At 38.5% G+C, this 24,366-nt stretch overlaps 1 protein-coding gene across 4 annotated transcripts in view; it reads left to right on the top strand.

The window, feature by feature from the left end:
* patj (PATJ crumbs cell polarity complex component) overlaps nucleotides 1-24,366 on the top strand; it is a 157,946-nt gene that overhangs the window by 74,517 nt on the left and 59,063 nt on the right. For all 4 annotated transcript variants that reach the window (XM_055004234.1, XM_055004224.1, XM_055004233.1 and 1 more), the window contains exons 23-29: nucleotides 1,299-1,353; nucleotides 1,761-1,841; nucleotides 1,988-2,059; nucleotides 3,739-3,916; nucleotides 7,211-7,321; nucleotides 7,851-7,910; nucleotides 9,091-9,190. In XM_055004234.1, the coding sequence (XP_054860209.1) occupies nucleotides 1,299-1,353; nucleotides 1,761-1,841; nucleotides 1,988-2,059; nucleotides 3,739-3,916; nucleotides 7,211-7,321; nucleotides 7,851-7,910; nucleotides 9,091-9,190 (657 nt within the window). The remainder of the gene's footprint in view (nucleotides 1-1,298; nucleotides 1,354-1,760; nucleotides 1,842-1,987; nucleotides 2,060-3,738; nucleotides 3,917-7,210; nucleotides 7,322-7,850; nucleotides 7,911-9,090; nucleotides 9,191-24,366) is intronic.

Genomic DNA, 24,366 nt, shown 5'->3' with positions numbered 1-24,366 from the left:
CTGATGAACACTCCAGCCCAGTAGGTGGCGGTAATGAACCTAAAGTCTGTTGGTAGCATGAAGAAGAAGCACAGGAAGCACTGAGTGAAGTCAGGCACTGGTGAACAGTGAAGGAAGAGGAGATTGAGCTTGTTGGACAGAAATTTTTCTTTTAAAAATCTTCCCGATGACAGCTTGGATAAAAGCCTGGTTGTGTGCAAATTGTACAACAAAGAGTTTTCTGATCACTGCGTCACTTCAAGCCGACGGTATCACCTCAATGTAAAACATGTTGCTGTTAGCACCAGAGCTAACGTTAGCTACGAGTCATGCTAACGGCTAACGGTGTAGCCATCCTATAATAGACCACTTTTCTAGACAGTGCTTGAGTTTACAGAAAGTCTTAAAATGTTGAATAAAATCGCTATAATTGCACTTAGATTTGCAGTAATCTGTGAATGTAGCAGACAGATGAAAAATGCAGATAAATAGAAATGAAACATTTTGTGGTTTAAGTTTTTACTCCGTTGAGGCTCTGCCTCCTTGGAGGAGGAATAACCTAAACAACAAAAATATCTCTTTTAATAACTTAATTATAAACTTTTTGTTTATGAAAAAATTACAGAAATAAAAATTGATATTCCTATAAAAAGAACCATCAAAATTACACCATTTATCAGACTCAGAAAAGATGAAAACAGAATGAATCTTTGGATTTTCAACTTTCTGAAGCTCCTTGAATTACTTATGCTGATTTTATGTGCCATACAGTGGAAAATACAACTAAATTCAGGCTTTAAGTCATCAAAATCACTTTTTTCTATATGTCCCATTTTCCTTTTTTTAAATAAATTTTAAATTATAAACACGTATGTCTATTCATTGATTCAACTGTCAACCACAATTTTATTTGAATTGAAAAACTTCATTTATTGTGTCAAATATTGCTATTTGACAAAACAGCAATTAATTGTGATTAATTAATTACAAAGCCTGTAATTAGATTAAATTTTTAAATCGTGTCCCACCACTAATATGTATATATATATATATATATATATATATATATATATATATATATATATATATATACACACACACATACATATATAGTTCAGTTTTCATGTCGATTCTGATCAATAGTCAGAAAATCATCTGATTCAGATGATGACAGTTGGTAGAAGCTGCAGTTTCCAGATGTTCCCTGAACGCCTCACTAGTCTCATAGACCAATCATTAGCTGTGATGTCACGTTTACCTGGTACAGGTGAGTCTCTCCACCTGGACTGAATCAGATTAACGTGTTTTTCTGCCTCCAGGTCTCAGAGACTCTGAAGCTGATTCTGAACTCACCCTGACTGACACCGACTCAGAGTCAGTACCTGATCACCTGCTGACTCACCTGTCTGCTCCTCTTCCTCCACCTCCTCCTCTTCATCCTCCTCCTCATCCTCCTCTCCCTCGTCCTCCTCCTCCTCTTCCTCCACCTCCTCCTCTTCATCCTCCTCCTCATCATCATCCTCCTCTTCATTCTCCTCCTCCTCCTCCTCTTCATCCTCCTCTTCATCCTCCTCTTGATTCTCCTCATCCTCCTCCTCCTCCTCCTCGGTGGTCCTCTGTCTCCTCCTGCTGGTTGAATCTCGTCACTGCAGATATTTTCCCCTCATTTGGTTTTTATTGATGATCATATTAATTGATTATTTATTGAGTGTTAATTGATTATTTATTGATTATTTATTGATTATCTGATCAATATATCTAATCATCTTGTTTCTCTGCAGGTCTGTCAGGATGATTGACACCACCAGGAGGAAGAGGCGGAGCCAGGGAGGAGCCTCTGGGCCAATCAGAGGAGGCCACCGGTGGGAGACCTTCACCAGTCTAACCAGTTTAACCAGTTTAAACCAGTCTAACCAGTATAACCAGTTTAAACTAGTCTAACCAGTATAACCAGTCTAAGCTGCCTGTTATTGGTCCAGGCGAGTCACCTGTTTGTTTCTGTTCTCAGTGATCTACCTGAGAGAGAGGAGGGGGAGGGGGAGGAGACGCCCACCTTCAGCCACTGGGGAAACCCCCGCAGGTAAAATACACAATAAATACACAATAAATACACAACCCCCGCAGGTAAAATACACAATAAATACACAACTAGATACACAACTAGATACACAACCCCCGCAGGTAAAATACACAATAAATACACAACTAGATACACAACCCCCGCAGGTAAAATACACAATAAATACACAACTAGATACACAACTAGATACACAACCCCCGCAGGTAAAATACACAATAAATACACAATAAATACACAACTAGATACACAACCCCCGCAGGTAAAATACACAATAAATACACAATAAATACACAACTAGATACACAACCCCCGCAGGTAAAATACACAATAAATACACAATAAATACACAACTAGATACACAACCCCCGCAGGTAAAATACACAATAAATACACAATAAATACACAACTAGATACACAACCCTCGCAGGTAAAATACACAATAAATACACAATAAATACACAATAAATACACAACTAGATACACAACCCCCACAGGTAAAATACACAATAAATACACAATAAATACACAATAAATACACAACTAGATATACAACCCCCGCAGGTAAAATACACAGTAAATACACAACTAGATACACAACTAGATACACAACCCCCGCAGGTAAAATACACAGTAAATACACAACTAGATACACAACCCCCGCAGGTAAAATACACAATAAATACACAACTAGATACACAACGCTTGCAGGTAAAATACACAATAAATACACAATAAATACACAACTAGATACACAACCCCCGCAGGTAAAATACACAATAAATACACAACTAGATACACAACCCCCGCAGGTAAAATACACAATAAATACACAATAAATACACAACTAGATACACAACCCCCGCAGGTAAAATACACGATAAATACACAACTAGATACACAACCCCCGCAGGTAAAATACACAATAAATACACAATAAATACACAACTAGATACACAACCCCCGCAGGTAAAATACACGATAAATACACAATAAATACACAACTAGATACACAACCTCCGCAGGTAAAATACACAATAAATACACAATAAATACATAACTAGATACACAACCCCCGCAGGTAAAATACATGATAAATACACAATAAATACACAACTAGATACACAACCCCCGCGGGTAAAATACACAATAAATACATAACCTGATACACAACCCCCGCAGGTAAAATACACAATAAATACACGATAAATACACAACTAGATACACAACATAGTAACACAACCCCCGCAGGTAAAATACACAATAAATACACGATAAATACACAACTAGATACACAACATAGTAACACAACCCCCACAGGTAAAATACATAATAAATATACAACATAGTAACACAACATAGAGAGACAACAGACCCACCCCTCGATCCCCTGGGGTAACTGTGGGGTAACTGTGGGGTAACTGGTGTTTTTGCCCCCCAGGGTGGAGGTGTGGCCAGAGGAGGGCCAGTCTCTGGGGTAACTGTGGGGTAACTATGGAGTTTTTGCCCCCCAGGGTGGAGGTGTGGCCAGAGGAGGGCCAGTCTCTGGGGTAACTGTGGGGTAACTGTGGGGTAACTATGGTGTTTTTGCCCCCCAGGGTGGAGGTGTGGCCAGAGGAGGGCCAGTCTCTGGGGTAACTGTGGGGTCACTATGGGGTAACTATGGTGTTTTTGCCCCCCAGGGTGGAGGTGTGGCCAGAGGAGGGCCAGTCTCTGGGTCTCAGCATCGTTGGAGGTCGACACGTCATCAAGCGTCTGAGGAACGGAGAAGAACTGAAGGGAATCTTCATCAAACAGGTTCTGGACAACAGTCCTGCAGCCAAGACCCAGAGTCTGAAGACCGGAGACAAGATCCTGGAGGTACGCCTGGTCCTGGTCCTGGTCCTGGTCCTGGTCCTGGTCCTCACCCCAAATTACTCAAATATTGTCCAAAATAACTAAAAATTGGTTTAAAATTATTCCAACAATGTTCCAAATGAAAATTTAAACTCGTCTGAAATGACTCGGAAATCGTCCAAAAAAATAAATAAATAAAATAATTAAAAATAATCCAAAATATGTTTGAAAATAAATCATCAAAAATGACTCCAAAACTGTCAAAAAAAAATTTAAAGAAAATGTGTAAAACTTCTCAAAACATTTTCAAAATGAAAAAAACAAACAAAAAAAATTCCAAATTAAAAAATATTTAAAATTAGTCCAAAAAAAGATTTAAAAATGTCCTAAATAAAAAGATATTCAAAATAAAAAAACATAACAAACAAAAAAGATTTTAAAATCTTCCAAATAAAAAAGAAAAAAAATCTAAATTAGTCAACAAAAAAATTTAAAAATGTCCTAAATAAAAAAATATTCAAAATAAAAAAACATAACAAACAAAAAAGATATTAAAATCTTCCAAATAAAAAAGAAAAAAAATCTAAATTAGTCCACAAAAAAGATTTAAAAATGTCCTAAAAAAATTAAAAATTCAAAAAACATAAACCAAAAAAATGATTTTAAAATGTTCCAAATTAAAAAGAAAAAAATTTAAATTAGTCAAAAAAGATTTAAAAATGTCCTACATGAAAAAAAGATTCAAAATAAAAAACATAACAAACAACAAAGATTTTAAAATGTTCCAAATTAAAAAAGAAAAAAATCTAAATTAGTCAAAAAGAAGATTTAAAAATATCTTTAAAAAATTCTAAATTCAAAAAACATAAAAAAAAACAAAAGAAGATTTTAAAATGTTCCAAATGTAAAAATATAATTAAAAAAATAGTCTAAAAAAAGATTTAAAATTGTCCTAAATGAAAGTAGTATGTCTACATAATTTAATAGCTGAGACTATCCAGGTGTTCTTCCAGCTGTGTTACCTGTTCAGGCTCTAGATGCTCAACTTCTGTTAGTGTTTCAGATCAAACTCACCTGTCCACCAGGTGTTCACATGCAGCTGACATCAGGTTCAGGTGAGTTTACCTGCCCTCAGGTGTTTTCTCTGATCCACATCCAGACGTTTGTTGGTGCAGTTTTAGTGTTTCAGCATCATTTTAAAACAGAGGAACTCACCTGTAAACATACCTGAACAACACCTGAACAACACCTGTAAACACACCTGAACAACACCTGAACAACACCTGTAAACATACCTGAACAACACCTGTAAACACACCTGTAAACACACCTGAACAACACCTGTAAACACACCTGACCAACACCTGTAAACACACCTGAACAACACCTGACCAACACCTGTAAACACACCTGAACAACACCTGAACAACACCTGTAAACATACCTGAACAACACCTGAACAACACCTGTAAACATACCTGAACAACACCTGAACAACACCTGTAAACATACCTGAACAACACCTGAACAACAACTGTAAACATACCTGGGGTCCGTTTCACGAAGCAGGTTCAACAAACTCTGAGTTTAACCCTGAACTCTGAGTTGATCTACTCTGAGATAGAAAACTCTGAGTTTCCAGTTCCAGAACAACTGATTTAAGTTGGTTTAATCAACTCAGAGTAGTTTCACCTGGAGTTAAGCGCGTGCACCACAACTCTGAAAAGCCAGTATCAATGGAGCGCCGATTCGACGAGTCACCATGGCAACGGGGAAGCGGAGGACTACACCGTTTGAAATGGAAATCTTAATGCGCTTATATAGCGAGTTTGAACACGTTTTTAGAAAGAAGTGCAACACCTGCAGCTGCAAAAGAGAGGGAGACGGTGTGGAAGAACATTGCTGCCCGAGTCAATGTGTGAGTTTAAATCATAATAATATTACGGGGGAAACTGTTTGAATGGTAGACTATTAAGTTATTTCATTTAGGTGCAATCCTGCAGGAGAGAAGCGCATGTGGCAGCAGCTGAAGATGAAATATAAAAACACTCCCTGGGAAATCCTAGAAGAAATTAAAATGACTAATCCCAGTCTGAGGTTGCAGCACGTCATTAACAATATGATTTAAAATGAATTTAACAGATCTCTACATCATTCACCTGCAATCCTGTGGAACTCCTCCTTGATGACTCTGACAGGTTTATGTCCAGGGAAAACCACAAAGATGGTAAAAGTCGTTTCAGATCCAGACACACTTTTCTGACCGTCCTGCATACAGTTGTCTTACTGAAGTTCTCTGCATCTCCGACATTATACAAAAAACTTCCATTTGCAAAGAACCGCAGCACAACACACAATATCTGCTGGGATGTGAGAGCATGACTGTGGTTGGTAATGTTGTAAATGTAAGGACGGATGAGGTTGGATGTAGATTATGGACTGTGACGTGAAACGGTATCGCTCTAAAAGATAGTTGTCGAGAAATGCAAGAACATCTATGTGCGGTCTGATAACAATCTCCCAACGAATGTTTAATTCTCTGTGCAGTAATGCTGCTCCTTCATCTACTGGATCGTTAATAAAAGGACGTCATTTTGACAGACAGCAGAACTAGACTTCGCCAAAACTCGCCAGTTGACTGAATGAATGAGGAAATGAAATGGCGTGTGTGACTGAAAGAGGGTGGAGACAGAGAGAAACTCGAGGTTTACTGAGAAAAACCTGGTCCCAACCAGGTTAGAGTCAGAGAGTCTGTTACTACGGTAACTGACCGAGAGTTTAAGTTACCCCTCTTTGTGAAACAGGCTAGAGTTACCCGTCTTTCTCTGGTTTGAGTTACCTCCCTTTGTGAAACAGAAAACTCTGAGTTTCCCTCATTTCAGGGTTAACAGACTCAGAGTTTTCACTAAACCTGCTTCGTGAAACGGACCCCTGAACAACACCTGTAAACACACCTGTAAACTCACCTGTAAACACACCTGAACACCTAGAAACTCACATGGACAACACCTGAACAACACCTGTGAACAGAAAAACACCTGTCCAGCACCTGGAAACAGTTTAAAGTTCCTGACTCACCTGAAGAACATCCAGATTCACCAGGTGAACAGGTGACGCCTTCAGCGTGTATGTTCTAATGTTAGAGTGTGTGTGTGTGTGTGTGTGTGTGTGTGTGTGTGTGTGTGTGTGTGTGTGTGTGTGTGTGTGTGTGTGTGTGTGTGTGTGTGTGTGTGTGTGTGTGTGTGTGTGTGTGTGTGTGTGTGTGTGTGTGTGTGTGTGTGTGTGTGTGTGTGTGTGTGTGTGTGTGTGTGTCTCCAGGTATCAGGTGTGGATCTCAGAACTGCCAGTCATGAAGAAGCCATCAGCGCCATTAAATCAGCCCCGAGTCCCGTCGTCTTCATCGTCCAGAGTCTGTCTGCAACGCCACGGGTAGAAAACACACAATATTACACAAAATAGCACACAATAACACAAAATGGCACACTATAACACACAGTGATACATAATAACACATAACAACACAATAATAAACACAATAACACACACAATAACACAAAACACGCACAATAACACATACAATAACACAATAACACAAAATAACACACTATAACACAGTAAAACACTATAACACACAAAAACACACAGTCACACACAGTCACACACAATAGCACACAGTAACACACATACATGGATAATATCAGCGTTTTAATGTGTTTTTATTATTTTTTTGATTATTTTAGCGTTTTAATGTGTTTATTTCAGATAATATCAGCATTTTAGTGTTTTTATGGTTTATTTCAGATAATATCAGTGTTTTAATGTGTTTTTATTGTTTATTTCAGATAATATCAGTGTTTTAATGTGTTTTTATTGTTTATTTCAGATAATATCAGTGTTTTAATGTGTTTTTATTGTTTATTTCAGATAATATCAGCGTTTTAATGTGTTTCTGTTGCAGCCGGTTTCTGTCACAGCTCCGACTTACAGCAAGCACAAATCAAAGAGGATCGATTCTCCGGTAAGAAAATCTAACTTCTCCCTGCAGCTGATGTTAATTCACCATCTGTTCAGGTGTTTGTTTAACCAGACGGAGGAGGACAGACCAACAGCTCTCTAACAAAACCTAGAAGATGTTTTAAAGTGAATGTTGTTGAATGAATCTTTCTAGAATTTATAAGTTAATCAGAACCAAGGTTGGTCCTGGATCTGGTCCTGGATCTGGGATGAAGACGGGTCATAAACACTCACAGGGTTTTAGAATCAGACTAATTCCTGGGTTGGTTTTCTGTGGGTCAGAAAGAAGAATCTGTGTATCTGATGAAATCCCAACATGAGGAATAACCTCCTTAAACAGTTTTCACCAGTTTGGTCGATATTTGTGCAAAACTTCTGTCACTGAAACAGGAAATGATCTTTTAAGATTCATTTTCACGTTCAAGTTCCTTTTGTTATGTTGAATACGATCTTTTTTTTAAAAAAAAATTATTATTTTCCCCTGTGTTTGTTGTCTTTGTAACTGTTATTATTCCTTTAAATCCAACAGTTCAGTGTTATGTTCTGCTGAGTCCAGCAGAGGGCAGCACCGCCTCACTGTCTCAGCTGGACTCAACAGAAATGGATTAAATACTGTCCAAAATGACCTGAAACTGGTTCAGAAAGACCTGAAACTTGTCCAAAATGACATAAAATGGGCCAACAAATGAAATTAAATGAATAAAATGAAACTTGTCCAACATGACCAGAAAATTGTCCAAAAAGACCTGAAGCGTGTCCAAGAAGACCTGAAATTTGTTCAAAATTACCTGAACCTTGTCCAAAATGACATAAAATGGTCCAAAAGACCTGAAACTTGTCCCAAAAATGACCTGAAACTTGTCCAAAATTACAAAAAATGGTCCAAAATCGCAAAAAATGGTCCAAAATGACCTGAAACTTGTCCAAAATGACAAAAAATGATCCAACAAGACCTGAAACTAGTCCAAAATGACCTGAAACTTGCCCAAAATGACATAAAATGGTCCAAAAGACCTGAAACTTGTCCTAAAATGACCTGAAACTTGTCCAAAATTACAAAAAATGGTCCAAAATTACAAAAAATGGTCCAAAATGACCAGAAAATTGTCCAAAAAGACCTGAAATGTCTCTTCTCCAGAATGAATAAATATGTGATCATTATTATTTATTTATTTTATTTCCAGACTCCAGAAGCAGCTTTGCCCCCTCTGAGACAGCCCCCACCCTACAGACCTCCCAGCCAATCAGAGCAAGAGCTGAAGACCAACCTGGAGCAGGCTAAAGGTGAGACACCCACCTGTAAGCAGGTGTAGGAAGCCCCCAGCAGACTGAGTTTAGATCAACATTTAAACTTTATTATTGTATGAACTGGATTATCGTTACGCTGCCAAGGAATGCGGCGAGTTATGTGGCGATCGGTGTCCGTCCGTCTGTCTGTCTGTTAGCAACATTACTCAAAAGCAGACTAACGGATTTGGATAAAATTTTCCTTGAAGGCCAGAAATGACACAACAACCAAGTGATTAGATTTTTGGCAGTGATGCAGCTTATAGTCTGGATTCACGGATTGGTTAAAGATTTCTGTATCGTTGCCAGATAGCGGCACGGTGTCACTGTAACCATGACAACAAGTGAATACTACGTCAGCTGATTGTGATCCTACTACAAATCCACCGCTGAGGACTTATCAGGACTTATCCGTCAGAAATGCTGCCCGCTACATATTTAGGTCACGTGATTCGGTATATGTACATAACGTACACATGCATAACACACCTGTGCTCAGAGGAAGGCCATTTTTTTTATTAAAGATTTCATCCATTGGAAATGATACATCGACTGAGCAGCCTTGGAGGAGGACTGCGCTCTGAGGGCTTTTTTTGTTTTGGTCTTTTTATGTGTTTTTGGTACAGTTTTGAGTTCACCCTTTGTCTCCTTTTTGTTGTTTTTCATCTTGTTTTTGTCATTTTCTGTCTCTTTGTGGTCGTTTTTCTCCTCATACTGTAGATATTTTTCTATATCTATTTTTCTTGTGATAGTTTTGTCTATTTGCGGCCGTTTTGTGTCTTGTTTTTGTTGTTTTCTATCTCATTTTTCTCGTTTTGTGTCTCTTTGTGGTCGTTTTGTCTCCTTGTCCTGCAGATGTTTTTCTATTTTCATGTTTCCTCTCTGTTAAATGACGCCATCTTGGAGTCTTTTCAGACCTGCCGGCAGGTTTTGATCTTCTGAATTAAACAGTTGATCACTAACTGGACAATTTTAAACTCTGCTTTCAGTTCTCAGTTTAGAACCAGGTTTAGATTCATTTCTATTAAATCAATTTTGTCCCTGAGTGTCCTCGCATCTGTCAACAGATTGCCGGTTGTCGATGAAATCACAATGTGAGGAATAACCTCCTTAAACAGGTTTCATTTTTGACAGTTTGGTCGATATTTATGCAAAACTTAAGTCACTGGAACAGGAAATGATCTTTTAAGATGCATTTTTACATTCGAGTTCCTTTTGTTATGTTGAATATGTTTTTTTTAAATTATTATTATTTACCTGTGTTTGTTGTCTTTGGAACTGTTATTATTCCTTTAAATCAAACAGTTCAGTGTTTGGTTCTGTAGAGTCCAGCAGAGGGCAGCATCACCTCACAGTCTCAGCTGGACTCACAACAGAACACAAATTTATTAAATACTGTCACAAAAGACCTGAAACTGGTCCAAAATGACCTGAAACTTTGTCCAAAAGACCTGAAACTTGTCCAGAAAGACCTGAAGCTTGTTCAAGATGATATGGAATGATCCAAAAGACCTGAAACTTTTCCAAAAGACCTGAAACTTTGTCCAAAAAGACCTGAAACTTGTCCAAAAGACCCGAAACTTGTCCAAAGATCCCAGATTATCTAATTATCTTCCGAATATCTCAGACTATCTCAATCCATCTTTAAATATGTTAGTTTATCTTGACGTCTGTTTACTGGAATATCTCACTGTGTTTATGATTGTCTCAAGCTTTAGCTCATAATCACGTTTTTTTCAGAATATCTCTGATAATCTCAGTTTATTTTGGTGTATGTTACTCTATCTCAGATGAATGCCAAAATGTTTAAATAGTTTGGTGGATCTTAACCTTATTTCAGAGCATCTCTGTTTATCTCATTTCATCTCCAAGTCTGTTTGTTTATCAGAGCATCTCGATGTTAATCTGAAACTGTCCTAGTTTATCTCAAACTGTCCTGTATGTTCTCAGTTTATCTCAGACAATCTCTGTTTATCAGAGAATATCTCACTTTATCTATTTCAGTTTATCTCATTGAGGACTTTTAGTAGTTTCCTTTTTCTCAAAGTATTTCCAAAGATGTGTGTCAGAACATTTCATTATCTCTCAGTGTTTCAGATGGTCCAGTAGCATGTCGGTGTATTTGAGATTGATGGCAAAATAGATCTGAGTATCTCAGTTTATCTTGGAATATCTCTGCATATCTTGGTTTATCTTAAAGTCTGTGCATCAGAGTATCTCAGTGTATTTTACTTCAAACTTTCAGATTGCTTATCTTAGTTAATTTCAGTTGATCTCGAATTATCTCAGTATATTGTCTTAGTTTTAGAAGTTAGTCTCGATTGCTATGTGTCAGAACATCTCATTATTTCTAATCTGTGTCAAAAATTAGTCTCTAAACATTTTAGTTTTCTCACTTTATGTCTAAATATTTCTTTGTATCTTGAAGTTTATCTTGAAGTCGCTGTACGTCGGACTGTCGGTATTTAGGTTTACCTCAAACTGTCAGATTAAATTATCTTGGTGTATTTTGATTAATCTCGGATTATCTCAGTATATTATCTCAGTTTTAGTTTTTAAGTTTCTCTCAGACTGTCTCCATGGCTGTTGCTGAACATCTCATTATTTCTAATCAGATCAGGTTTGTGTCAAAAATTGGGCTCAGAATATTTCAGTTTATCTCCAAATATCTGTGTGTGTCTTGAACTGTACCTTGAAGTCTCTGTACGTCAGATTATCTCTGTCAAACTGTCCGAATATTTATCTAAGTTTATTTCAGTTTATCAGGATTATTTCAATATATTATCTTAGTCCTCAGTGTCTACGTCAGAACATCTTATCGTCTCTAACAGTACCTCAGTGTGTCTGAGTTCCTGGTGTTTATCTCGGTATTTGTTGGTGTTGTTGACGCTCGTAGTCCAGCGGTGTGTTAATGTGTGTGTTTCTGTCTTTCAGGCCTTGTATGAACCAGCAGTCTGTCCGTCCGTCCATCCTTAGGCCTGTAACTGCACTAAGTGGATCTCTTTTAATGAATATTATGACTTCCTGTTGGCTCTTTATGGTCTTTCTCTGGGTTTTCCTCCCTCTGCTCTGGTCTGGGTGCGTTTGGTTTGTTGTGGTGCATCTGAAGCAGGCGGACGGGGCTGAGGCATTTTATTTCTAGCTGCTGGTCAGAGTTTGACTTTTTAACGGGAGAAGCTTGATTTTAAAGGGACGTGGTGTTATTTGAGCCTGGATCTAATGCAGGTGTCTCCTGATTGGGTTGATTTTAAATGAGCTGATTGGTCAAAGGTGTTTCCTCTGAGTTCGTCTGTCCTTTTAAAGTCTAATAAAATACTTGGAAATGATTGTGATTCTTAATCTGATCTGTGTGCTGGAATAATGTGCCAATTTGTTTAATTTAAATCTGTTTCTTATTTAATTTTTCAATTAAGACACTTCTTGCAATCACAATATAATGTTTTATGTTAAAATTCTTAAAAATCATCCTTCCAATCCTTCATATTCCAACTAGGTTTGAATGAAACTAGGTGGTGTGCTTTAATCCTTGAATGTGAAAGTTTGTTTGTTGTATTAAAGAATGAAGTTTGACTGCCAATTAAAACAGTATCGACTGCAAAAGTGTTGAGATAAAAGGTGACACTTTGTTTTACTCAATAAAATGTCCTGTTAAACCAACACAAACTAAAGTCTCCTTTAGATTCATTTAGATTTAAATGAACGTTGGGACAACCAGTGCTCATTTCTTCTTGCTCTTTAGCCTGGCTCTGGGGCAGCTCAGGCTCAGTCTCTCTGGGGTTTGGCTTGGACTTTGAGACAACTAAGCATCAGTTCTGCTGGTTTCTTGCCTGAATTCTGAGTAAGTCTCAGTCCTTCTGGTCTTTATCCAGAACTCTGGGCCATCTATGGTTCAGTCTTCTTTGATCTTCAGCCTGGACTTTGTGGGACAACTCTCAGTCCCCTAGTCTTTAGTCCGGACCTTCAGACAACTGAGGCTTAATTCCACTGATCTTTTTCCTGAACTTTGGGACTGCAGAGGCTCAGTCTTTCTGATCTTTAGCCTGGACTCTTTGGGACAAATAATGCTCAGTCCCCTTAGTCTTTCGCCCAGACTCTGTGGGACAGTTAAAGCCCAGTCCTCAGTCTTTGGAAGAACTAAAACGCAGACCACCTCATCTTTACACTGGGACTGCTGATGCTTGGTCCCTTTGGTTTGTTGTGTGAATTCTGGGACCAGCCAAGATTCAGTCCCATGGACCATAGCCTGGACTTTGGGATATGTAAGTTTAATTTCCTTGACTTTAAGTCTGGAATCTAGGGTAACTAAAGCTTAATCTGTCTTCTGAACTTTAGCAGAACTAAGGTTCAGTCTTATTTGTCATTAGACCGCACTCTGTGGAGCAACTAAGGCTCAGTCCCGCTGGTTTTAATTCTGAATTCTGGGATAGGTAAGGCTCAGTCTCCCTAGTCTTAGCTTCGACTCTGTGGGAAATTTGAAGCTCAGGTCCCCAGTTTCTTTAGCCTGGTCCCTCAGAAAAATAAGGCAGAGTTCCTCACCCCAAACTCTGAAATTGCTAAAGTTTATTGTCTGAGGTCCTCAGGATGAATCCTGGAGCACCTATAGCTCAGTCCTACTGGTCTTTAGCCTTGACTACTGGACAATCAGATATGTGTTCCCTTGGATTTTTGTGTTGTCTCTGGGACAAGTAAGACCCAGACCACCTTGTCCTCAGTCTGGACTCTGGGACTACCAAGGCTCAATACCCTAGGTCCCCAGAATAAATTTCTGGGCCAACTATGAATCAGTCCTGCTGATCTTTAGCCTGGCCTCTGGGACAAATAAGGCTCAGTCTTCCCTGGTTTTAAACCTGGTCTTTTGGGGAAACTAAGGCTCAGTCCGGCTGGCTTTTCCTCTGGACTCTGGGTAAGTAAGGCTCAGTCACCCTAATCTTTAGCTTAGACTATGTGGGAAAATTAAGGCTTATTTGTTTTTTTTTTGTTTGTTTGTTTTTTTTGTTTTTTTTAGCATGGTCCATGGACAGGTAAGGCACAGATTTCCTCATCTTTAGTCTGAGCCGTTGGGCTTGAGTCCTGGACAGTGAAGCTCAATTCTCTGGGTTTTCAGCCTGGTCTGTAGGACCAATAAGATCCAGACCTCCTCATCTGGACTCTGGAACTGCTCAGGCTCACTACTGTAGGTCTGTAGCATTTCTTTTTGGGGGTGACTAACTTCCAGTCCTGCTGGTCCAAGACTCTGGGGCGTCTAAGGCTTAGTCTTCCATGAACCTGGACCCTGGCACATCTAGTGCTCAGTTCCCTCGTCTAGATCCTGAATTTGTGTTGAGTTCCTGGGGGCAGCTATGGGTCTGTTCCTCTGGTCTTTAGCCTGAACTCTGCTATGACTAAGATCCAGTTCCTTTGGTTTTTAGTCTGGTTCTTGAACCAAGTAAGACGCAGACCTCCTCATCTGTAGTCTGGACTTTGAGACTCCTGAGTCTTCTTTGCCTTTAGCCTGGATTCTGCAACAGCTAAGGTATAGTTTATTTCTGATCTTTTGGCTGGACTCTGTGATAAATAATGGTAAGTCCAACTGGTTGTTATTCTGGACTTTGGGATCACTACAGATCTGTCCTCCCAGTCTTTGGTCTGGACTCTGTGGGACAACTAGAGCTCAGTTCCCCCGGCATTTATTCAAAAATGTGAACACACGGTAAAAATCAGAATTGAAGATTTAATATCTTAAATCATCATTTGTTCATCTGGCAGTTTTAATGTTCGAGCATCTCACTCGTTCCAGTCTGTTTTGTCTTTGAATATATTGATAACTCAGGTTATTGAGAGTTTATTACTGGTCCTGAGGAACCGGATGCTTTAAACCAGAAGTAGCAGCATTTTCATTTTTTTATTTCTTTCCTTTTTAACTCTTAGATTTTTAGATATTTTACATGTTGAAATGTTCCTGTACTGTTGGCAGGTTATTATTATTATTTCCCCTCTTTATTGTTTTTTTAAGCTTGTTTTTGAGGGCTGAGTTTTTGTATTTCTCCTAATTCTTGGTCTTCAGCCTGAACTTCTGGAAACCTAAAGTTTAATCAGCTAGAACTCCCTGATTAGTTAACAGTAAATGACTGGAGACGGTACAGTTCCAGTTAAAACCCTTAAATGAGGTTTGGACAAACCACTGCTTGTTTTTTTTTTTTCTTTTTTTTTTAAAGTGTGTTCAGAGTTTAACAGACATAATTTGACTGAATCACAGCTGATTAAACTCCTTCCAAACATGTCGTGTCTTCCATCAGCGGGGAGCATCTGTCCAGAGGTTTGTGCCAAATGAACATTTTCACGGCTTGTTGTTGTGTTTGCTGCCAGCTGTCTGATATACAAGCTGACGGAAGGTTGCTCACGCATTTCTGCATCGTATGAGTTAATTTTACTGCCGAGCGCCTGTTTCTGCAGAACATGGTTTTTCTCTGCAGTCTCTTAGGAGTTGGACACAATTTATATTCATGCTGATAAATGATTCAGTTAAACTCCTCGTGCTGCTTCAGGTTGATTCTCTCAGCAGGAATCATCTCAGAGCCTGAAGGTTTCACTGCCCAGCGTCACAATGATCCTGTTTATGGCTGAAGTATCTGACAACATGTTGGATTGATTCTGTCGACGTCAGACCGTTCTGCAGAAGAAACGAAGCTCTGCTGATCGTCTGCTGCATGGAACTGGTTTTATATGAAGATTTATGGCGCTTTTCCACTAGCACCTACTGGACTCTACTCGATTTAGGTTGTTTTCCATTACAGTTGAGTACCACCTCATCATGGGTGGAGTCGTCATAGCACGGCGGCCCAGAAGTCGCTTAACGTCATTTGTGTGCAACACAAACGCAACACAACAATGGAGGACATCGAGGCGATGGTACACCTGCTGCTCGGTCTATGGCTTTTTGTCAGATCAAGACCAATGCGCACCGTCGCTGTTGCTATTTTTTTTTTTTTAAATGCCGGGTTTGGTTTTCATGCAGGAGTCGCTCCCGTGTGTCATCACTCCCTGTCCAATCAGTGGCCTGCACTCTGTAGACATCACATTATCAGCTAGGCTCAGCTCGCTTGGAACCCCGGCTGAGTAGGTACTAAAATAGTAGCTGGTACCAGGTACTATGTCCTAATGGAAACCTCACAAACCGAGTAGAGTCGAGCAGAGCAGGCGCTAGTGGAAAAGCGCCAGTATTGTGTGTCAGGATAAACAGCAGAAGTAACATTATTTAACCTGGAACTTGTTCTCAGTGCAGACCAGACTAAGCTGATGTTTTCCAATACTAGGATGTGGCCACAAATGATTCCCTCGGTGTCCACACTTGAGGGAAATGAACTAGAGGTGGTTGACGTGTAGAAATACCTGATGACTCCACTTTCAAACCACATGTGGGGAATCTTGTGAAGAAGCTGAGGCTAAAACTGGGTTTTTATTTTCAAAACAAGTCGTGTTTTTCCTTTAATGCAAAAAAGCGGCTTGTCACTGCGACTTTTTTTGTCTGTGTTGGATTCTGGGGATCTTTTGTACATGAATGCTTCAGGTGGTTGACACTGGTTACGTGGAACTAGTTGACGAGTGGAGCGGACAAATACGTCGTCACGCAGCCCTATAAGACGTTTTTGTTTACATTCTCTGGTTGCACGCCACCTTGGATTGTGCTACATTCACGAACTTTTTGCCCTTCATTATGGCTCCCAAATGTAAGTCAGACTCCTGTGATGCTTGGAAGAAAAGGAAATCCATCTCCATGTGTGCTGTCTTCACTGCAACGTAAAAGCTGCAGCCGTCCAACTAGTTAAACTCGTGTTTGCAAAATGAATCGTGAGTCGTAGCAAACTTGACTTCTCTACTGTGGCTCTGGATACACATTTCAGAGTGAAAACTGCAACAAAACAGAATAAAACAATATAAAAACATGTAAATACTGTAAATCATTTTTACTGAACCAGTAAGTCCAAAAATGAAGTTAATTCCTTACGACATTGCCTCTGTGGCATTTACAAAGTAGAGCTGTGCATCCAGAAAAGCACGTACATGTGTAAAGCTAAACTTCAAAATAGTGAACAGGAAGTGACAGCTGCCAACAGACAACTTCAAAATATAGGTACATTGATAATTCTGCCTTAATGTCAATACATCATGGAAGTGAAATTAGATTTAATAAAATGCTTTGAACAGGGCGAAACAACTGCACAGAAAAGTTCTGATCTTCACTTGGTCCGTTCACGAGATCATTTGTTGCTTTCAGTTCCATGTATTCGTACTGAATCAGGTAAAAAGGCTTTTGTTTATTCTGCACCTTTTGCATTGACAATGTTGAACAAAGACTGGAAGCCGAGTTGGTCTCCTTGAGCGCTTTTAAATCCAAACTGCGAGTTCTTGAGGCCGCAACATCCACTTGTTTGTCCTAATGTCCTTATAAATGTAATCTTTTTATTAGTTTTTTTTTGCTAGTGTTTTAATTGCGTTTCAACTGTAATTTTGTAGCTTTGTTTTATATTTGCTGCTGCCTCTCTTGGCCAGGACTCCCTTGGAAAAGAGGTTCTCAATCTCAGTGGGATTTCTCCTGGTTAAGTAAAGATTAATAAATAAATTAATAAATAAACAGACGTTTATATTGCGTTTAAACTCAGTTACAGCTGCGATGGTTGACAGAGTGTTGACATTAGTTTCATTTTACGACGGAGGGAAGCAGATCTCCTTCCAGCTGCTGTCGGCGTTCTGACTGCATCAGTTTGGATCAGCTGGAGGCTTTTTTCACAACGATGGAATCAGTTTATCTGAAAAACATCTCCTGTAATGGATTTTTTTTTTTGCCTCATGTTGTTAAATCCATTCTTGTAAACAGAGACGGTATTAACGTGTTCAGACAGTAGAGGGTTTGGAGGAAACTGTTAAATGTTCAGTTTCTGATGTTTTACACAGTGAGCAGCTTTAAACTTTCTGTATTTCTCTGCAACATTAATAAATACAACCACACACAGTAACACTGAGAGTTCTGTTTCCACCGGTGGGGCTGTCAGGTTGCTGGTTTGGATCCAGTGTCCTGCAGCAGACTGCAGCCTGATTATTATTCCTCACAGCGAGTGTTTGAGGTTTATTAAGTCAAGTCCTCCCAGGTGATCCAGCTGTCCTTGAAACAGGATAAGCCTTCTGTTCTCTCTCTGGCCTTGTTTTCTGGAGTTCTGCTGCTCTGGTTTCTGGTCCTCGGGTGTCTGGAGGCCGGACCACTGTACATGACACCGGCCCGGTAATAAAGACGACTGACACATGTTGGCCGACAGCTGGTGGGCTTATACAGTGCAGCTTCCAGCAGGTCACAGTGGGATATTTTAGAATGAATCAGTGACAGTTTGTACAGACATTCACGTTTCCTAGCAGGTTGAATCCTGATAGCTCTGGTGACTGTAGAAGGCAAACTGCACAGGTGAAATCATAGAAAAACAGCTAACAGAAGAGCTACAGCCATAAACCGCTAACTGCACAGCCAGCTACTGAAATAACTATACGATTAAAGTCATAGAAAGCGCTAACTACTCAGCTAAAGTCAAAGACATTGAACTACATAACTGAAATGATTGAAAACAGCTAACTACACAGCTAAAATTGTAGAAATAATTACACAACTAATTACACAATTATAATGACAACTAAAACAACTAACTACCCAGCTACAGTAATAGATCAACAGCTAACTATAGAGCTCAAGTAACAGATAAACAGCTAACTATATAGCTAAAGCCATAGATAACCAGCTAACTACACAGCTACAGTAATAGATAAGCAGCTAATTATGGAGCTGAAGCTATAAAGAAAACACCTAACTACAGAGCTAAAGCTATAGAAAACCAGCTAACTATGTAGCTAAAGCCATAGAAAACCAGCTAATTACACAGCTAAAGCCATAGAAAACCAGCTAACTACGTAGCTAAAGCCATAGAAAACCAGCTAACTATGTAGCTAAAGTAATAGATAAACAGCTAACATAGTAGAAGAACAGCTAACTACACTGCTTGTGCCACAGAGAGCTAAAATTAGAGGAATGCATGGAAAAACAGCTAACTTAATGGATCAACTGTAATAACCGTGGGACATTTTTACTTGATTTGATTTTTAGTTCTGATTAAATACCAGCAGAACCGTCAGCAATCATCAGCCTCAGATGGACTTTAGGTTTACAGCTCATTGGCAAATGTTAGCATGCTAATATGCTAAACCAAGAAGGTGAACGTGGTAAACACTATACCTGCTAAAAATGAGCATGTTAGCATTATCATCATGAGCATGTTAGCATGTTCTCTTAGCTTTAACCTTTACCTGAAATCACAATTACTACAAGGTGTTTCCTGCACGAACCTGTTGGATATTATTGTTATTATTATTATTATTATTATTATTATTATTATTATTATTATTATTATTATTATTATTATTATTATTATTATTATATAACTAGTTTATCATTATTACTAGCGCCACCCTCAGGACAAGTTTCACATGTTATAATGAGCAGATGAATCACGACGTCTAACCTAGATTTTGCCCCTGCTGACTTGTGAAGGCTTATGTCTCAATTTAATAGCTGCCTCTCATTTTCTCTTAAGTGTCGGTCGATTTATTTAAACTGCTCCATGAGTGTAAATCTATATTCACACTCATCCAAAGGTAATTAAAGGAGATGAAAGTTGATTGAGCCTTTGGAGAAACTGGGTCATTGCAGCAGCCGACAGTCACAGGACATAGCGACGACACAAACAGAATATAAATAGAAACTGAGCAGAACCACGCAGCTACAGCACGAACCAGCCTAATAGTGCTGAGAGAACATGTAGAGTAAACATGAATCTGACCTGCTGTCAGTACACAGATATGCTGACTAAAGACGGGACTGGAAATAAGGAAATCAAATGAGCTGTATAAATAAATGAGCTTTCTGTTCTGATGCCTCTAGTTTTACTTGATAATATTTGGATGCTGTGTGTGTTGTTGTCTCATTCAGAATTCAAACCACACATGAAACCCTGTCAGCAATTTAGATCATCATTTTTTCCCCTTACTATAGCTGTGTAGTTCGCTTTTTATGGTTTTAGCTGTGTAGTTAGCTTTCTTTGACTGTAACTACATAATTAGCTTTTTATGACTTAAACTGCATTGTTAGTTTTGTTGTACAACTTTATCTGTGTGCTTAGCTTTTTTCTGAGATTATCAGTGTAGTTGCCTCTCTATGACTTTAGCTGTGTAGTTTGCATTATGTGACTTTAGCTGCATTGTTAGCTTCTTTCTGTGACTTTATCTGTATAGTTAGCTTCCTAGGATTTTCAGCTGAATAGTTAGCTTTTTGTGACCTAAGCGTTGTAGTTATTGTACGACTTTATCTGTGTGGTTAGCTTTTTTCTGTGACTATCAGTGTAGTTAGATTTCTATGATTGCAGCTGTGTAGTTAGCTTTCTGTGACTTTAGTAGTGTAGTTAACTTTTTATGATTTTAGCTATGTAGTCAGCATTCTGTGACTTTAGCTGCGTAGTTAGCCGAGTAGTAGCGTTTTATGACTTAACCTATGTAGTTAGCTTCATTCTACAACTTTACCTGTGTGGTTAGCTTTTTTCTGTGACTATCAGTATAGTTAGCTTTTTTTGATTTTAACTGTGTAGTAAGCATTATGTGACTTTAGCTGCGTTGTTAGCTTCTTTCTGCGACTTTATCTGTGTAGTTAGCTTCCTATAATTTTTATCTGCATAGTTAACTTTTTATGACTTTAGCTGTGTAGTTAGCTTTTTATGACTTAAGCTGTGTAGTTAGCTTTTGTATGATTTTAGCTGCGTAATTAGCTTTCTTTGACTTTAGCTGTGTAGTTAGCTTTTTATGACTTCAGCAGCATCGTTAGCTTTCTATGAATGTATCTGTAATTAGCTTCCTATGAATTTTTAGTGGCGTAGTTAGCATTTTATGACTTAAGCTGCCTAGTTAGTTTCATTGTATGACTTTATCTGTGTGGTTAGCTTTTTTTCTTGGACTATCAGTGTAGTTAGATTTCTATGATTGTAGCTGTGTTGTTAGCTTTCTGTGACTTTAGCTGCGTAGCTAGTGTCTCTCTATGAGAGTTATACAAAGACAGCTAACTACAGGTGGAGCTGAAATGTCGTCCGTCTTTGCAGCTTTTATCTCATAATGAATCTTTAGTCACCTGACAAGTCATTTACTTCAAACTCTAAACAGACACCTGAGATAGTTTTATTGTCCCAGATTTAGTTGTTAAGGCACTAAACCATGATGGTATCTGTTAATGTGAATGTGTAGAATTATTAGCATCCAGCAGTAAATGTTTCCCTGCATCAGAAACATCAGTAACCTCTGCAGCTCTGAGCTTTAAAAATAACCCATGAGTGAAGTCGACTAATTAGCATTTTAAACTCAGGCTCCTGGTGATTAAACCCACTCAGCTTCTATGTTTTCACTCCTCAGAGATTCTTGCTTCCTCCTCCTTGTTTATCTGTAGAGTTTCATTCTCACATTTTACCTTTTAATGTCTCTGAGCCTCAAATAAGGTCAACATGAGCGCTGTTACTTATTTTTCTATCTTTATGTGGGGAATAATTCAGAGCAGCACAGCCAGCATTAAACAACCGCATTCACTCCACTGCTGTGTTTCTGTCTCTCAGCACATTTAGTAGAATATTTATGTTTTACCAGAATGGATAATAACTGCTAGTATTCGTGCACGTCAGCAAACATTTCCAATGATTGTTGAGTCATTCTAGACACATTTGGAGTTTTTTTTTTATAATGGTAAACCCTTGTTTGAGTCATTTTGGATTTTGGACAGGTTTTATTAGGATTTTTACTCATTTTGAACAATTCTTAAATAATTTTAGAACATTTGTAGTCCTATTAGATACACACGTGGACAAAATTGTTGTTACCCCTCAGTTAATGAAAGAAAAACCCACAATGGTCACAGAAGTAATTTGAATCTGACAAAAATAATAAGTAAAAATTCTATGAAAATTACCCAATGAAAATCAGACATTGCTTTTGGACCGTGGTTCAGCAGAATTATTTTAAAAAATAAACTCATGAAACAGGCCTGGACAAAAATGATGGTACCCCTAGAAAAGACTGAAAATAATGTGACCATAGGGACATGTTCTATCAAGGTGTGTCCTCTAATTAGCATCACAGGTGTCTACAAACTTGTAATCAGTCAGTCGGCCTATTTATAGGGTTACAGTAGTCACTGTGCTGTTTGGTGTCATGGTGTGAACCACACTAAACATGGACCAGAGGAAGCCAAGGAAAGAGTTGTCTCAGGAGATTAGAAAGAAAATTATAGACCAGCATGTTAAAGGTAAAGGCTAGAAGACCATCTCCAAGCAGCTTGATGTTCCTGTGACTACAGTTGCACATATTATTCAGAAATTTAAGATCCATGGGACTGTAGCCAACCTCCCTGGACAGCAGGAGAAAAATTGATGACAAATGGAAGAGACAGATAACAGGAATGGTAACAAAAGAGCCCAGAACAACCTCTAAAGACATTAAAGGTGAACTCCAAGGTCAAGGTACATCAGTGTCAGATCACACCATCCGTCGTTGTTTGAGCCAAAGTGGACTTCATGGTAGACGACCAAGGAGGACACCATTGTTGAAAACAAATCCTAAAAAAGCCAGACTGGAATTTGCCAAACTGCATGTTGACAAGCCACAAAGCTTCTGGGAGAATGTCCTATGGACAGACGAGACAAAACTGGAACTTTTTGGGACATCAGCTCTATGTTCACAGATGCAGAAATGAAGCATATGAAGAAAAGAACACTGTCCCTACTGTGGAACATGGAGGAGGTTCTGTTATGTTCTGGGGCTGCTTTGCTGCATCTGGTACAGGGTGTCTGGAATCTGTGCAGGGTACAATGAAATCTCATGACTATCAAGGTATTCTAGAGAGAAATGTGCTGCCCAGTGTCAGAAAGCTTGGTCTCAGTCGCAGGTCATGGGTCTTGCAACAGGATAATGAGCCAAAAAACACAGCTAAAAACAGCCAAGAATGGCCAAGAGGAAAACATTGGACTATTCTGAAGTGGCCTCTATGAGCCCTGATCTAAATCCTATTGAACATCTGTGGAAGGAGGTGAAACATGCCGTCTGGAGAAGAAACCTTCAAACCTGAGACAACTGGAGCAGTCTGCTGATGAGGAGTGGACCAGAATACCTGCTGAGAGGTGCAGAAGTCTCACTGACAGTTACACAAATGGTTTGATTGCAGTGATTGCCTCAAAAGGTTGTGCAACAAAATATTAAGTTAAGGGTACCATCATTTTTGTCCAGGCCGGTTTCATTTAGTTTATTTTTTTAAATAATTCTGTTGAACCATGGTTCAAAAGCAATGTCTGATTTTAATTGGTTAATTTTCATAGAATTTTTATTTATTACTTTTGTCAGATTTAAATTATTTCTGTGACCGTTGTGGGTTTTTCTTTCATTAACCAAGGGGTACCAACAATTTTGTCCACGTATGTAGGTTTGTGTCAGTTTGGACCATTTTTTGAGTCATTTTTGACGTTTTTTCTATTTTTTGTCATATTGGACACTTGTTTGAGACATTTTGGAAAGACATTGAGTTGCTGTGGACCATTTAGAGCCACTCTGTCCATTTTTTTCAGTCATTTTTTGACAAATTTTTCTAATTTTGGACCGTATTGGATGTTTTTTTTTCTAATATTTTGGAAAGGCATTGACTTGTTTTGGACGATTTATATACATTCTGTACATTTTGGAGTCATTTTTGACAAATTTTTCAAATTTTGACCATACTGGACATTTTGTTCTAATATTTTGTAAAGGCATTGACTTGTTTTGGACCATTTATATCCATTCTCTACATTTTTTGAGTCATTTTTTACGTGTTTTTTCTAATTTTGGTCATATTGGAAATATGTGCGGATGTGTATGTTTACAGGTGTGTGTGTATATATATATGTGTGTGTGTGTGTATATTTATATATATTTATTTATATATATATATATATATATATATATATATATATTAGTGGTGGGACACGATTAAATACATTAATCTAATTAATTACAGGCTTTGTAATTAATTAATCGCAATTAATTGCAGTTTTGTCAAATAGCTATACACACAATACTGACACAATAAGTGAAGTTTT

Source organism: Amphiprion ocellaris, chromosome 2, assembly GCF_022539595.1.
Source record: "Amphiprion ocellaris isolate individual 3 ecotype Okinawa chromosome 2, ASM2253959v1, whole genome shotgun sequence".
NCBI lineage: Eukaryota > Metazoa > Chordata > Actinopteri > Pomacentridae > Amphiprion > Amphiprion ocellaris.
Note: the sequence above shows the minus strand (reverse complement) of the source record. Positions and strands in the feature narration are given on the sequence as shown.